Below are 15114 nucleotides of genomic sequence, written 5' to 3'. Positions count from 1 at the left end.
TCCCAAGCTTGAGCAACATGTTCAGTATCTAATTTTTTAAAATTCATTATGCTACTCCTCAAAGATATAATTTTAGCAGGGGGATAATATCTACCAATAAAAGCATCCTTGCATTTAGTCCATGAATCAATACTATTCTTAGGCAGAGATAGCAACCAATCTTTAGCTCTTCCTCTTAATGAGAAAGGGAACAATTTTAATTTTATAATGTCACCATCTACATCTTTATATTTTTGCATTTCACATAGTTCAACAAAATTATTAAGATGGGTAGCAGCATCATCAGAACTAACACCAGAAAATTGCTCTCGCATAACAAGATTCAGTAAAGCAGGTTTAATTTCAAAGAATTCTGCTGTAGTAGCAGGTGGAGCAATAGGTGTGCATAAGAAATCATTATTATTTGTGGTTGTGAAGTCACACAACTTAGTATTTTCAGCGGTAGCCATTTTAGCAACAGTAAATAAAGCAAACTAGATAAAGTAAATGCAAGTAACTAATTTTTTTGTGTTTTCGATATAGCAAACAAGATAGCAAATAAAGTAAAACTAGCAACTAATTTTTTTGTATTTTGATTTAGTGCAGCAAACAAAGTAGTAAATAAAACTAAGCAAGACAAAAACAAAGTAAAGAGATTGAGAAGTGGAGACTCCCCTTGCAGCGTGTCTTGATCTCCCCGGCAACGGCGCCAGAAAAAGAGCTGCTGGCGTGTAGTTGACGTGGGAGTCAGAGATCTTTGTGATGTAACTTTTCTTCAGATCCCCGGCAACGGCGCCAGAAAAAGCTACTTGATACGCGTTCAACACGCGTCCGTTGGGAACCCCAAGAGGAAGGTGTGATGCGTACAGCGGCAAGTTTCCCTCAGTATGAAACCAAGGTTATCGAACCAGTAGGAGCCAAGAAGCACGTTGAAGGTTGATGGCGGTGGGATGTAGTGCGGCGCAACACCAGGGATTCCGGCGCCAACGTGGAACCTGCACAACACAACCAAAGTACTTTGCCCCAACGAAACAGTGAGGTTGTCAATCTCACCGGCTTGCTGTAACAAAGGATTAACCGTATTGTGTGGAAGATGATTGTTTGCGAAAACAAGAGAACAAGATTGCAAGAGATTGTATTTCAGTAAAGAGAATTGGACCGGGGTCCACAGTTCACTAGAGGTGTCTCTCCCATAAGATAAACAGCATGTTGGGTGAACAAATTACAGTTGGGCAATTGACAAATAAAGAGGGCATGACCATGCACATACATATCATGATGAGTATAGTGAGATTTAATTGGGCTTTACGACAAAGTACATAGACCGCCATCCAACTGCATCTATGCCTAAAAAGTCCACCTTCAGGTTATCATCCGAACCCCCTCCAGTATTAAGTTGCAAAGCAACAGACAATTGCATTAAGTATGGTGCGTAATGTAATCAACAACTACATCCTTAGACATAGCATCAATGTTTTATCCCTAGTGGCAACAGCACAACACAACCTTAGAACTTTCTATCATCGTCCTGTGTGTCAATGCAGGCATGAACCCACTATCGAGCATAAATACTCCCTCTTGGAGTTACAAGCATCTACTTGGCCAGAGCATCTACTAGTAACGGAGAGCATGCAAGATCATAAACAACACATAGATATAACTTTGATAATCAACATAACAAGTATTCTCTATTCATCGGATCCCAACAAACGCAACATATAGAATTACAGATAGATGATCTTGATCATGTTAGGCAGCTCACAAGATCCGACAATGATAGCACAATGGGGAGAAGACAACCATCTAGCTACTGCTATGGACCCATAGTCCAGGGGTAGACTACTCACACATCACACCGGAGGCGACCATGGCGGCGTAGAGTCCTCCGGGAGATGATTCCCCTCTCCGGCAGGGTGCCGGAGGCGATCTCCTGGATCCCCCGAGATGGGATCGGCGGCGGCGGCGTCTCTGGAAGGTTTTCCGTATCGTGGCTCTCTGCATGCGGGGTTTTCGTCACGGAGGCTTTAAGTAGGCGGAAGGGCAGGTCAAGAGGCGGCACGAGGGCCCCACACCACAGGGCCGCGCGGCCAAGGGGGTGCCGCGCCGCCCTAGGGTGTGGCCCCCTCGTGGCCCCTCTTCGTCTCTTCTTCGGACTTCTAGAAGCTTCGTGGCAAAATAGGACCCTGGGCGTTGATTTCGTCCAATTCCGAGAATATTTCGTTACTAGGATTTCTGAAACCAAAAACAGCAGAAAACAAAGAATCGGCACTTCGGCATCTTGTTAATAGGTTAGTTCCAGAAAATACACGAATATGACATAAAGTGTGCATAAAACATGTAGATAACATCAATAATGTGGCATGGAACATAAGAAATTATCGATACCGGAGACGTATCAGACGGCGCAGTTAAGATAGCTGCCGGAGCTCGCCAAGAAATCGATTCCCTGAAAGAGGAACTGGGCAAGCTGAAGGAAAAGCTGAAGGAGGAAGAGGCGTCAAGGCTGTGTGCCGAAGCTCAGGCAGCCGAAAAAGATGAACTCCTTCGCCAATCTTCGCTAGCTTCGCTTGGTAATCTCTTCTATACTTCTCTGTCGATTATCGTACTTTACGAATTCGATCTTCTGTTAATGATCTTTTCCATTCTTTTCTTTTGCAGAAGCCGCCAACATCCCCATCAGTGCCTTGGACAAGGTTCCAAATAACTCTCCCGCAAATGGTGTATCGATGATTCTCGCCTCCCACCAGCTTACGCGGGAGCTTCTCGAAAAGGGGAAAGGTGCCATGGCGCGGATGCACTCGATGATCTTCCCCAAGATCAAGCAAGACAAGACTCTGGGGCAATTGATCGATGCCTTCGCGGTTGACACCAAGGAGGTTATCGAGGTATTCAAACGCACCTCGCGTACCTATGGCGCCCTCCTTGCCTTCCAACTTATGATGGCTCACGGCTTTAAGGATGACATCGAAGAAATGACTAAGGAGCTGCCGAAAGAGCAAGATGGGCAGTTCGTTGATTTAAGCGCCTTTAAAACGTCTGCCCTTAACTGTGCTCGCCAGCTCCTTGAACTAGTTTTGTCGAGGAAGACGTCGGCTGGTCCCAGTTTATCGACTCAGACCCAAGCCCCTTGATTTTTGTAACAAACTTATCTTCGAGTTGATGTGAAACATTGTTCCGTTGCAAAACTTGTGTTTGTAATAAACTCCGTGCTAGCAATGTTGCTGGTACACCTTTGTTATGATATTTTTACTTGCACTTCTCCCGGTGGGAGTTACTTCGGATGCTCGAATTGACCCGATCCGTCATCCTTTTTAACGTTGTTTCCTGCAGGTTTTCCCAGTGCCTTCATTTGTCGAGGACTCTTCGGGTGCTCTTCCTGAAGGTGATCGAATCCAGCGTATGAAGGATCGGATCACTCAGATGGAAAAAGATCTACGCATCACTTATTCCTTAGCTGCTATTGTCAATAAGAAGAGCGAGATTGCAACCGAAGTGGAGCGGTACGCTCTTACTGAACTGCATAAAGCTACCGAGAGTTTGAACTGTAAGTTTCTTGATCCTTGCGCTTTTTTATCAACAACGCCTTGTCTAATCCTCTATTTGATTCCTTTGCCAGTCATAGCCCTGAACCGTGCGGAAGAGAACAAACGAATTCACGAGCGTGTGCACGCTTTAACCCAGCTATCATCAGCCGAAGAGATTTTCTGGCGGGAACACTCGAAGGCTTCGGCTGTCGCACAATTTCAGGATCGGGTTCAGCAAGTCCACCATTTCTTCGACAAGTGCTACAAAGCCATGAGGGTAGTTTGGAAGACGATGTTCCCTTTAAACGCGATTCCCCCTACGTTGCTGACTTTGATGTCTGAGTTTGGGAATGCCAAGAAGATTCGAGATTTGGTGCGAGCTCAGGTTTTTGCAGGGGCCAGGTTTACACTTGCCCTTGTGCTTGCACGTTACCCCTCATCGAATCTGCTTGCTATCGCCAACGCGGTTGGTGACTTAGAGACTTTATATCCGAAGGTATTGCTTCCTGCCAATATAATTGTCGACAAGCTTGAAGAGTATTCGAAGGTACCTGAGGAAAGAGAAACTCCGCAAGGGTGATTTCATGGATTAGGGTTGTTTTGTAAATAGGTTATTTTGGCTACTTCATCCAAGTGTTAGGATTGTTTAGCCGAATTTTTTTTATTCGGTAGATACATGTATATGTACTTTTACCGTGTTGATGCCGTTGGCAATTTTTTGAGGGAGCAAATCTTAATTGTCCGTTTAAGAGTTTTTCGTATTCATTGGTCAGCAAACGTTTGAGTGATCAGCTCGTGTTGCAGGTCTTGCTAAACCCGTTGTATGTGCAACTTTGCTTTCAACCGATGTATGTTTCGACAATCACTCCCGAATATTTCAGGTGCAATGATTATGCCGATGAGCCCGTTGTTCTTTGATATTTCCATAAGTGAAATATCGAACGTGGGTTGTGTTATGTGTATTTCCAAACTCTTGCTACTTTCGGCGCTCGTAGAGGCATCTATAGCAGAGGGAAAGGTCATCGTCCTTATTTTTTGCATCCTTTAGCGCTCGTAGAGGCTTTTTCGGAACACAATCTTTTGCCGCGTACTTCATTGCACCATGGTTCACCGAGGGGTGTAAGCAAAGGTTATGATGATGCGGATTAAGTGCTCCAAATTACTGCATGCTTATCAAGGGATCAAAACTGAAGTTCTCATTAATAAGGGAAGCACGAGACTAGAGGGCGAAAAAAGGAAGGCCCTGTTTATATAAAGGGAAAAAATTAAACGCTAATAAATTGCTTAAGCAAGGAAAGGGTTCTTCTCATCTTCTGGCTTTTTCATCACGTTAGTGGTTGCTGCAGAGTTGTTGATTTCACCAGGGGTCTGATCAATGGTTGCCAGCGTCTTGTTGTCTCCTCTGTCTTCTGTGCCATCGACTGCCGAACCTTTTGCTGCCGCGACTTTCGCTGCCGAAGCTTCTGCTGCCGAAGCTTTAAGAGCAAGGTCAGCTGGCTTCTTCTTGGTTTCCCTGACATGTTTTTCCTCCTTGATTTCTCGTAACGTCAACTTAGGCAGAGGGTCGACGATTTCTTGTTGTGACCCAAACTTCGCAGCAATCCTCTGAAAGTCACGATCACAATTGTCCGAGCGTGAAAAACTTCCATAGACTGTGATGTTTGTCCCGTTGTTCCCAGGTATTTTCAGCTTGAGGTATGCATAGTGCGGCACAGCCATGAACTTGGCATAAGCTGGTCTCCCGAGTATAGCGTGATACTGTGACTCCCACTTCACTACTTCAAACTCGATCTTCTCCTTCCTGAAATTGTCGGTTTTGCCAAAGACGACGTTCAGGTAAACTTTGCCAAGAGAGTAGCCCGGTGCAGTTGGAAGGATCCCATGGAAGCAAGTGTCTGTTTCTTCTAGCATCCTCATGGTGATCCCCATACTTTTGATTGTGTCGACGAATATCAGGTTTAACCCGCTTCCACCATCCATGAAGACTTTGCTCATCTTGAACCCCCCGATTTGTGCCTCGACAACTAAGGCAGCGTGTCCTGGTTTTGGTATGGTCATCGGGTGATCTGCTTGACTGAACGTAATGTTCTGAGAGGACCACTCGACGTACTCGGGGATGTTCGCCATGATGCTTTCTGCCAGGTTAATCTCTCGGGTGAGCTTCTTCATCTCTCTTCTCGAGACACCTGTCCTATGGATCATGCTCATCTGCCCACGTGGTGGTGGAAACGCCTCGTTGGGTTGATGAGGTTGAGCCTGCTGGACTTGATGCTGCGGTGGAGGTGGGGGTGGTGGTGGTAGCGGTTGCTGGCCTGCCTGCTGGATGAGTTTGTGCATGTCAATGAACTGCCGACAGTCCCTGAGCAGGTGACTCGACTTCGTTTTGCCGTCCTTAGAATCGACATACGAGTGCAGGTAACAGGGGGCATTGATCTGCTCAGCGTAGGGCAGTTCGGGAGTCCTTTGCTGCCGCGGTTTATAATTGTCACGGTTCCCAGAGTTGTTCCGATTACCGTCATGTCGATCGTCTCTTCGATCGTCATATCGATCGTCCTGCCGATCAGAGTACCTTGCGGCTACCAGGTTGTTGTCATCATAGTTGCGGTTCTTCCTTCTCTTGTGACGATCCCTTCGGCCACCCGAGTCGTGCTTCGGCTGGTCATCGTCTTCGTCTTCACTGCACTGTCGTGGCCTTCGCACGTTGTCCTCACCATCAGCCCAGCTGTTGGCGATTTCCATTAACTTGGTTATGGTTTTTGGCTTTTTGCGTCCGAGTTCTTCTATGTAGCTCTCACGCCGGACGCCATCGCTGAAAGCGTCGATTGCTCTGTCGACAGATACATCTTCGGCGGCGTTTAGGAGTTTAGTGAATCTCCCGATGTATGAGCGTATCGACTCCTTCTGCTTTTGTTGGCAATTCCGTAACTCTTCAATCCTGACGGGTCTCTTGTATGTTGCTTGGAAATTGGCAACGAAGGCGTCTACTAGGTTGTCCCATGATTTAATGGAACCCTTTGGCAGCCCCCTTAGCCAGGCTCACGCTGAATCTTTGAGGTAGAGCTGCAAGCACTGCATTGATGCTATCTGGTTCCCCTTATGCAGAATCACAGTCTGCAGGTAGTCGTCTATCCAAGATCTTGGCTCATGCTGCCCATCGTATTTGGCAGCGTCAGTAGGAGTGGGCTTGAACTTTTTGGGCGGCATCGCCTCGTGGATTTTGTAACTTAGACAGTCGGCTCCCCTGAGCTCGCCGTCGTACTCCTGATCCTCATCAGAAGAATTACTGTCATTCTCCTTCCTAGTGGCGCGTCGTCGCCTTGCTTTGTCGATCCTGCTCTGGGTGATTTCATCCCGAGCATCTCTCGCATGATGCTTTGAGCCACTAGCCTGCAACGTGGTCTTTTCCTTTTGTGGAACTAGATTATTTCCCAATATCGCGAGACTTTCCAGGGCGCCTCGATGAGCTTGAGCCATGGATCCTTCAGGGCGCTGGTTGATGAGGTACGCGGCGAGGTTGGCTGTTGCTCCTGCAACGGTTTTCGGCCGTGGCATGCCTGCGGTGTCCGTAGTTATAAAGGACTTGGTCAGGTTCGACGTGATTTCTCTAGCGTCATCTTCCGAAAGCCTGGATAGTCTCGACCGGTGTTTGCCTGCCCCCTGAGTATTTCGAGAGGCACTCCCTTGCGAGCCTCTTCGTCGTTCGTTGGATCGATCTGCCGCAGATAGGCGTCTCTCGAGGGTGGCTTGCTCTTTCGATAGGTGCTCCCGGTTTTTCTCTAGTATAGAGCCATAAGCATTGAGGGTTCCAACCGAGGTTCCTGCGGGAAGCGGCGTGTTGTTAAGTACTGCTGCTTTGGCTGCTGCCCACTCCTCGTCCGCGATGGTGTAGTCGCTGTTTTGGTTGCTGGCGCTGTTTTCGAAACTTGCTCGTCTGCTAGAACGAGGAGTATGATCTCTGTCTCCTCTGTGCCTTGTGTTTCCCGTGTTATTGGCGACATAAACTTGATGATGCGCCGTTCTTCGGGTAGTTCCTTGGACGATGCTGTCGATACTGTCCTCTCCCGACGAATATTGAGCATTATAGATGAACGGTGTGTCGCTCGATCCTAGCCCGTGCCTGCTATCGCAGTTCAAGCAGTAGTACGAAGTTAACTCCGAAGATGTGGGGTTGTCGGATCCTACCGACATTGAAGACGCCGAATGGGGAGTCGAGGGCGCGGGTGAACTCGTCGAGCCTGTCAGACCAGCCGAAAGTTCGAGTGATGATGACGCGCTTGGACTGGGCGATTCCAGCAGTCGAAGGATTCCTTCCGCGTTGACGTTGTAGTGGACGCTGCCGAAGGTCATCTCCATGTTTCCTTGTAGATCTGAGAAGGTTGAGCGGGAGGAATCGCTGTGTGGGATCAACTCGTAGGAGCCGAACCGAATCGGGCTTCCTAGGTTTGGTGATGACGGTGTCGATGAAGTTGCTGATGAAGTTACCGGTGAAGTTGCCGGTGTCATGACTGGATCTGCCGATGATCGATCTTGTGCCGACAGGGTTCCCACAGACGGCGCCAATTGTCGAGGGTGCTCCTCGGCAATGCCCTCCGATAGGGGCTTAGGGTTGATAGAATCCTGCAAGCTGACACGAGACATCGGTTCACAGAAAAGCGGGGAGAGCGATTTACCCAGGTTCGGGGCCCTCGATGAGGTAAAACCCTTACGTCCTGCCTGTCTGTTCTTGATTATGATGATAATAGGTTACAATGGGGTGCCGAATAGTTCGGCTGAGATCTCGTCGAGATGGCTAAGTGCTAAGGTGACCTAGCTCTGAGTTTTTGGTGGCTAAGGTTGCTAAGATTGATTGTGTGTCCCTCGGCAGCCCCTCTCCTGGCCTTTATATAGGAAGCCAGGTCTCAAGAGGTCCAACCGAGTACGACTAGGTTTACAGTAATTTTAGATCTAATCTTTCCTTGTTCGGTTGCTTCTTTGCCTTGCTTACCAAGGAATCTTCTGGTGCGCCATCCGGTTTGGGCGGCCTTGCCTCCAAGTGCTTTCATGGGCCTCCAACTAGGAAATACAGGATAGGGCAACATCGGTTACCCGAAGGGTAATGCCCACGTCAAAGCAGGATACTCATAGAATTGGGAGCACATGCTGGTTTGATTCAGCATCACCACATTACCCTAGAAAAGTGTGTGTTATTTAAAACAATATTTGGCAAGCTCTTTGTAGGCTCTGGTCAACCTAGGTTTGACAAAGCACTTTAAATTTAAAAAAATGAAAAAGTGGTTGAATTGCTATGAAACCCTGAGTTTTGGTCAATGTGTGGATAATAAGTTGGATAAAAAATACCATGCATGGAAAATGTGGAGAATATCATAGCACTATAGGAAGTGATCGAGTGTGTAGTTCAACGGTCATGCCCGACAGGCACCCGTGCACACCTTTTTGATCTATCTTAGTCCAAATGGTGTGAAATTTGGCACAGGGGTGCATCACCACATTGGTAATGATGAAACCAAGATATGTACCCATTTTGGTCTGATGAACTCAAACCAACCTGAATTCACCCTCAAACTCAAACCGGAGGCTACCATTTGTGAAGCAAGTACCAAGCAGGATACTCATAGAATTGGGAGCACATGCTGGTTCGATTTGGCATCACCACATTACCCTAGAAAAGTGTGTGTTATTTAAAACAACATTTGGCAAGCTCTTCGTAGGCTCTGGTCGACCTAGGTTCGACAAAGCACTTTAAATTTAAAAAAAATGAAAAAGAGGTTGAATTGCTGTGAAACCCTGAGTTTTGGTCAATGTGTGGATAATAAGTTGGATAAAAAATATCATGCATGGAAAATGTGGAGAATATCATAGCACTAGAGGAAGTGATCGAGTGTGTACTTCAACGGTCATGCCCGACAGGCACCCGTGCACACCTTTTTGATCTATCTTAGTCCAAATGGTGTGAAATTTGGCACAGGGGTGCATCACCACATTGGTAATGATGAAACCAAGATATGTACCCATTTTGGTCTGATGAACCAAAACCAAACCTGAATTCACACTCAAACTCAAACCGGAGGCTACCATTTGTGAAGCAAGTACCAAGCAGGATACTCATAGAATTGGGAGCACATGCTGGTTCGATTTGGCATCACCACATTACCCCAGAAAAGTGTGTGTTATTTAAAACAACATTTGGCAAGCTCTTTGTAGGCTCTGGTCGACCTAGGTTTGACAAAGCACTTTAAATTTAAAAAAATAAAAAAGAGGTTGAATTGCTGTCAAACCCTGAGTTTTGGTCAATGTGTGGATAATAAGTTGGATAAAAATATCATGCATGGAAAATGTGGAGAATATCATAGCACTAGAGAAAGTGATCGAGTGTGTAGTTCAACGGTCATGCCCGACAGGCACCCGTGCACACCTTTTTGATCTATCTTAGTCCAAATGGTGTGAAATTTGGCACAGGGGTGCATCACCACATTGGTAATGATGAAACCAAGATATGTACCCATTTTGGTCTGTTGACATCAAACCAAACTGAATTCACCCTCAAACTCAAACCGGAGGCTACCATTTGTGAAGCAAGTACCAAGCAGGATACTCATAGAATTGGGAGCACATGCTGGTTCGATTTGGCATCACCATATTACCCCAGAAAAGTATGTGTTATTTAAAACAACATTTCGCAAGCTCAAGAACAAATTATGGAGAATACCATAGCACTAGAGGAAAATCTGCCGCAAAAGGTTAGTAGTTATTACTTTCCATAAATAATTTCTTAATTTTTTTGGCACAATATCGGCTGCAAAATATACATGGAAATAAATAACATGACTTTTTTTTGTGGGTTGGGGGAGCAAATTTCGTTGTTAGGTGAAAAAAACAATAACCACAATATTCGGAGCAATACACACAATCTTGGGAGCCATATATATAAGGCCCGTTGACGATCTGGATCGCATGCTCCCTCTACCGAAGTCGCAGTCATCTTCTTCTTTTCTGTCCTCCCTCTCTTTCATCTACCGATGTCGTCGCAGTGATAGTAAGTACAGAAGGAGAGCTATGGCGAATGTGCAGGTATGTATCTTTCCCAACGCGAGATGACCTCCATCTCGTTGGTTCTTTTTTCTTTGGGTTGAAAATAGTCGGCATGTTTTGTAGATCTGAGCGATTGTACTCACAATCCTACTTGTGTACGATGTAGTGTGGTGTTTGTTTTGACACTAAGGGTTTGTGTGCTGCCGCGACTATGATGAAAAAGTTTTTCGGCTTTAACCTACATCCTGGATTCGAGAAGAGGACGGTACGATCTGTTATCCAAATCCATATGAACTCGCACATTGTTTACGTATGTTCATTAATCTATTATTTCATATCTAGGGGACTTACATGTACTAAATAAATGTTGTAGGCGGTGATCTGTTATTATTCCATTCAAGCATCTGCCTCCTCTAATTTTGTTATACATGTAGATTCTACCATGCTACGCAAGATCACTTTTCCTCAATAAATATGGAGTGAACAAAGATGAAAAGAAGATATTCCATGCTTCATTTCTTACACCAGAGAATTTTAAATTTGTGTTCACGGTTACGAATGAAGCAGAAACAACTACCGTTAGTGGTGATGCATGGGAGGAATTTTGTAGAATATATTACGTTCATATTGGCCAGAAGGTGTGTTTCTCCATTGATGAATTGAAGGGTTTGGATTCATGCCGTGTTGTTTCTGGACATTACCCTATCGTTCATCCAAGTAATACATCTATCTCTTAATTAATTCCATTATAGGTTTCCTAAATATATACTTGTTGATTAAATTTAATGTGCCAAATGATGTATGCAAAATTTAATTTGTGCACCACATTTCATTTGTAGAATACTACAATTTGGGTGCTCGAGAGAGACTAATAGTTGATAACCTCATTGCAACTGTTGGAACCGATGTGAAGTCTAAAAAAAATTCCAACAGAAACTGCCTCGTCGTCTACTTCCCCAAGACATGGCACTTGTTGGTGCTATTATGCTTATTGGTAATTTTGGCACAAGGATGACATCGACGTACAACACTTCTCCTGATGAAAATGATGGATGTGTCTGCATTAATAGATGGGACACGTTCATGGCGCATGAAGCTAAATTCGAAATTGGACACAAGGTTCTCATGATGCTCTACCTTGGCGATCATGGCACCTATCTGTTTGTTTTCCACATTCCAGATATTGAAGTTCAGTAGTTTTTTTCGGGAAATTTGATTTGTCCTAAATAATTTCATATTTGCGTTTAAGACTTTTATTTGTGCACCATTACAAGATGGGTTATTGGTTGTAAGACATTGAGCGGTGATCTTGTGCTATGAAATTATCGTTTGAAAGTTAGACTTAACTTATTTAATGTGTGCAGTTATACTGGTGTACTAGTAAAACTAGTGTGAGAGTTCGTTAATTACTAGTATACTAGTACTAAAATGACAAACAAATAATTAAATGCAAGGTTGGGCCGGTAGTTACAACCCTGGATTAATGCGCAGGGTCGATAGGAGTCATGTCACCTGGTTTCAATGCGCAAGCAAAAATTAATAAACTTGGAAAAAAACGAATCGTCGTCGATTTGCCTTCTCCACTAAGTCGTGTTCGTTAACAGAGACTCTGTCACACGTGGAACTACTGTAAAAAAAACCCACTTCTTCGTCAACAGAGACTCGGTCACACGTGGAACTACTGTAAAAAAACCCACTTCTTCTCATCCCCACTTATTCTCTTGGTAGTTCCGATTTTTCAGGCCGCAGTTGTCAAGAGCGCCGGTTGCCTTCTCCTCTTCCTCCTATCTCTCCGCCATTGCTGACACACCATGGGAGGGGCAGCATCATCCCCCGCCAACTTCGAGCCGGTCTTCCGGGACAAGGACGACGGCAAGCGGACCACAGAGGTTCACTAGTTCCGTGCGCATGGCGACACTTGGATCCAGGCTGTGTACACGAACGAGATGAGCACCGTCGAAAGCATCCTCGACATGTACCTGGAGTGGCTCAAGGACGAGAGGTACCGGTTTGTCGGCCTCGATCTTGAGTACGACTTCCAGCAGAAAAAAATTGCGGTCATGCAGATAGCTTTTAGGGAGCACGTTCTCGTCTTCCACTTGATCAGGTATGTATTCTAGAGATTCGACTGTTCTTAGGTAATATGATATCTTGCTGATTTGGTTGTACTTCTATATATTCAGCCGATTTGGTTGTACTTCTATAGATGGGTTCTCTGCATAATATGTATCACTTCGAACTAAAACATCCTCCACCTCTTGATCTTGAAATGTTGCAAGCCCAGCTTGCTTTTTCATGAACCTATGAGTTCCATATTGCTAATTCTTAGTGCACAATATTGTAAACAATCTTATTGTAATTTTTGCAATGTAGGTGCCATGACAATATATACGCGCTAAGGCAATTCCTGAAGAATAAGGATGTCACATTTGTAGGTGTGGACATAAGGACTGACCACAGGTTGCTCTACAAGCAATGGTTGTATATTCCACCTGGCAAGCATCTGGACCTCCAGGATATGTTGAAAATACCAGGTTATGGTAACAGGGCTGGCATGGCTACTATGGCTTCCGAGCTCATCCACCCCAAGTACGCCGGCATGAAGGAGAAGTTTCTGACGGATTACGACAAATTCGAAGGCCATAATTACTGGGAACGGAAGCCTCTATCCGATATGAACCTAGAGTATGCTTCCATTGATTGTTATGTCGCCTATGAACTCGCCCGCATTGTGAGTATAGTGAACCAGGGACTGCATCCCCAGAGGCCACTCATCCCTAGTTGGGACAACAATGAGCGCAAGCGTCGCCGAGGCCATGACAACTGATCTACCTTATCAGGTACATGGTTTATGGAAATGCTACGACAACTATGTTGTAATTATAGTTCAGTGAGCGTGAAAACAAATATGTGTGTTTATGATCTTACTTTTGTGGACCTGCTAGTATTACTATGTGAGCAGAACAAATTAGTGTTGGTACTGTAAGTTTGGATCAAGTTATATATGTGACCTGCATGTTATTAACTATGATGTGCTAAATTGTACTAATAAAGTTTTGAAGTTCATGGAAAAGAAAAGTACAATCTAGGTTTCAAAAGTACATGGACTACTGGTCATCATCACTATCAAAATCTTCACTTCCTGCATCCTCATCAGCTGCTTTGTCAACCTGTTGTTCATCATCACTACTGTCTATTACTTCTTGACTTCTTGCTTGTAATATTTCATGAACAATTTGAGCATCGACATGTACCACTTCATCAGAGGAAACAACCTCTTGATCTTCGAATTCAGCTTCATATTCATTGTTCTCAGATTCATGGACAATGAAATCTGAGGAAAAATTGTCTTCCTGGTAAGCATTGCTGCTCCCTTGTGCATCTTTTTCTGGAACATCGTACACATTTCTATCTCTGAAGAGTTGAACGACCTTCCAAGGTTCCCCAAATTCAGTGTCATCCAAGTAGAAGCATGTCTTAGCTTGACTAGCCAAAATAAAAGGGGCATGCTTACACCATAAAACTGCAGTGTTCACGCTTTTGAAGAATCCATCATCCTTCATCTTCGAAGTCCTGCTAGAAAGGTCAAACCAATTACAGCGAAAAAGAAATACTGATCTATCTCCATGACCATTCGCCATGTAACGCAACTCAAGAACTTCAGTGAGAACACCGTAGTATTCCATTTCTTGTTCATTGTCACCTATAGATGCCGTAGTCATGACTCCGGAGTTTTGACTGCTTAGATTCTTCTCACGATCTTCAGTTCGGAATCTTGCACCATTAACATTGCAGATTGAATGTACTACTACCGTTGGTTCTGGCCCATTTGCTAGTGAGCGCAAATCTTCTGGTGCATTTTCCATATTATTCACATGGTTTTTGAACCAGCCTGGGAATTCTTTCTGAACCGCCTTGTCCAGGTTATTTACCCCCTTTCTCCTTAATTCATCACGGAAATCACTATAAATGAAATACATAAGTATTAATCATACCAATCACTATAATGCAAAAGTGTGAACAAAGATTGAATTAGATAAATGAAGCTTACTCTATATAGCTCTGAGCCTCATCACAATTAGATAGAACATACCTAACCATGGTCTTGAATTCTTTCTCAAAATGCTTCAAATATGATTTCCCCAAGCATTTAGCCCCGTCAGAGAAGATACCGAACTCATGTGGTCCAACTATTCGACAGTCATCTTGGTTTCTTTCAGCTCTGTTGAACCTCGTTTCAATGTGATCATCTAAATATATTGAGCAAAATGACAAACACTCATCAACAATATATCCCTCGGCAATTGAACCTTCTGGCCTAGATTTGTTGCGCATTGTTTTCTTCAGGTACCCTAGTCTTCTCTCAATAGGATACATCCATCCATAGTGAACAGGGCCCCTTTGAATTGCCTCATGAGGTAGATGAATTGCTAGGTGGACCATCACATCAAGGGGGAATAACTTCTCAAGCTTGCAAAGAATTAAAACAATTTCAACCTTCATTCTTTCAAGCAAATCAACTCTCAGTGTTTTGCAACACAACTCTTTAAAAAATCTTCCCAGTTCTGCTACTGCCTCATAC

General features: G+C 44.6%; 1 protein-coding gene across 1 annotated transcript; it reads left to right on the top strand.

Moving 5' to 3' along the window:
* The first annotated feature begins 12478 nt into the window (after positions 1–12478).
* Positions 12479–13359, top strand: LOC127347568 (uncharacterized). The gene is made up of 2 exons (XM_051373736.1): positions 12479–12639; positions 12906–13359. Exons 1-2 carry the CDS (start codon positions 12479–12481, stop codon positions 13357–13359), a joined length of 615 nt encoding a protein of 204 aa, XP_051229696.1.
* Positions 13360–15114: the final 1755 nt, after the last annotated feature.

Source organism: Lolium perenne, chromosome 4 (assembly GCF_019359855.2).
Source record: "Lolium perenne isolate Kyuss_39 chromosome 4, Kyuss_2.0, whole genome shotgun sequence".
Taxonomy (NCBI): Eukaryota; Viridiplantae; Streptophyta; class Magnoliopsida; order Poales; family Poaceae; genus Lolium; species Lolium perenne.
Note: the sequence above shows the minus strand (reverse complement) of the source record. Positions and strands in the feature narration are given on the sequence as shown.

Coding starts and splice junctions, on each gene's coding strand:
- LOC127347568 (XM_051373736.1), top strand. CDS start 12,479: ATGAGCACCGTCGAAAGCATCCTCGACATGTACCTGGAGTGGCTCAAG. Junction 12,640..12,905: donor CTCGTCTTCCACTTGATCAG/GTATGTATTCTA, acceptor TTTGCAATGTAG/GTGCCATGACAATATATACG.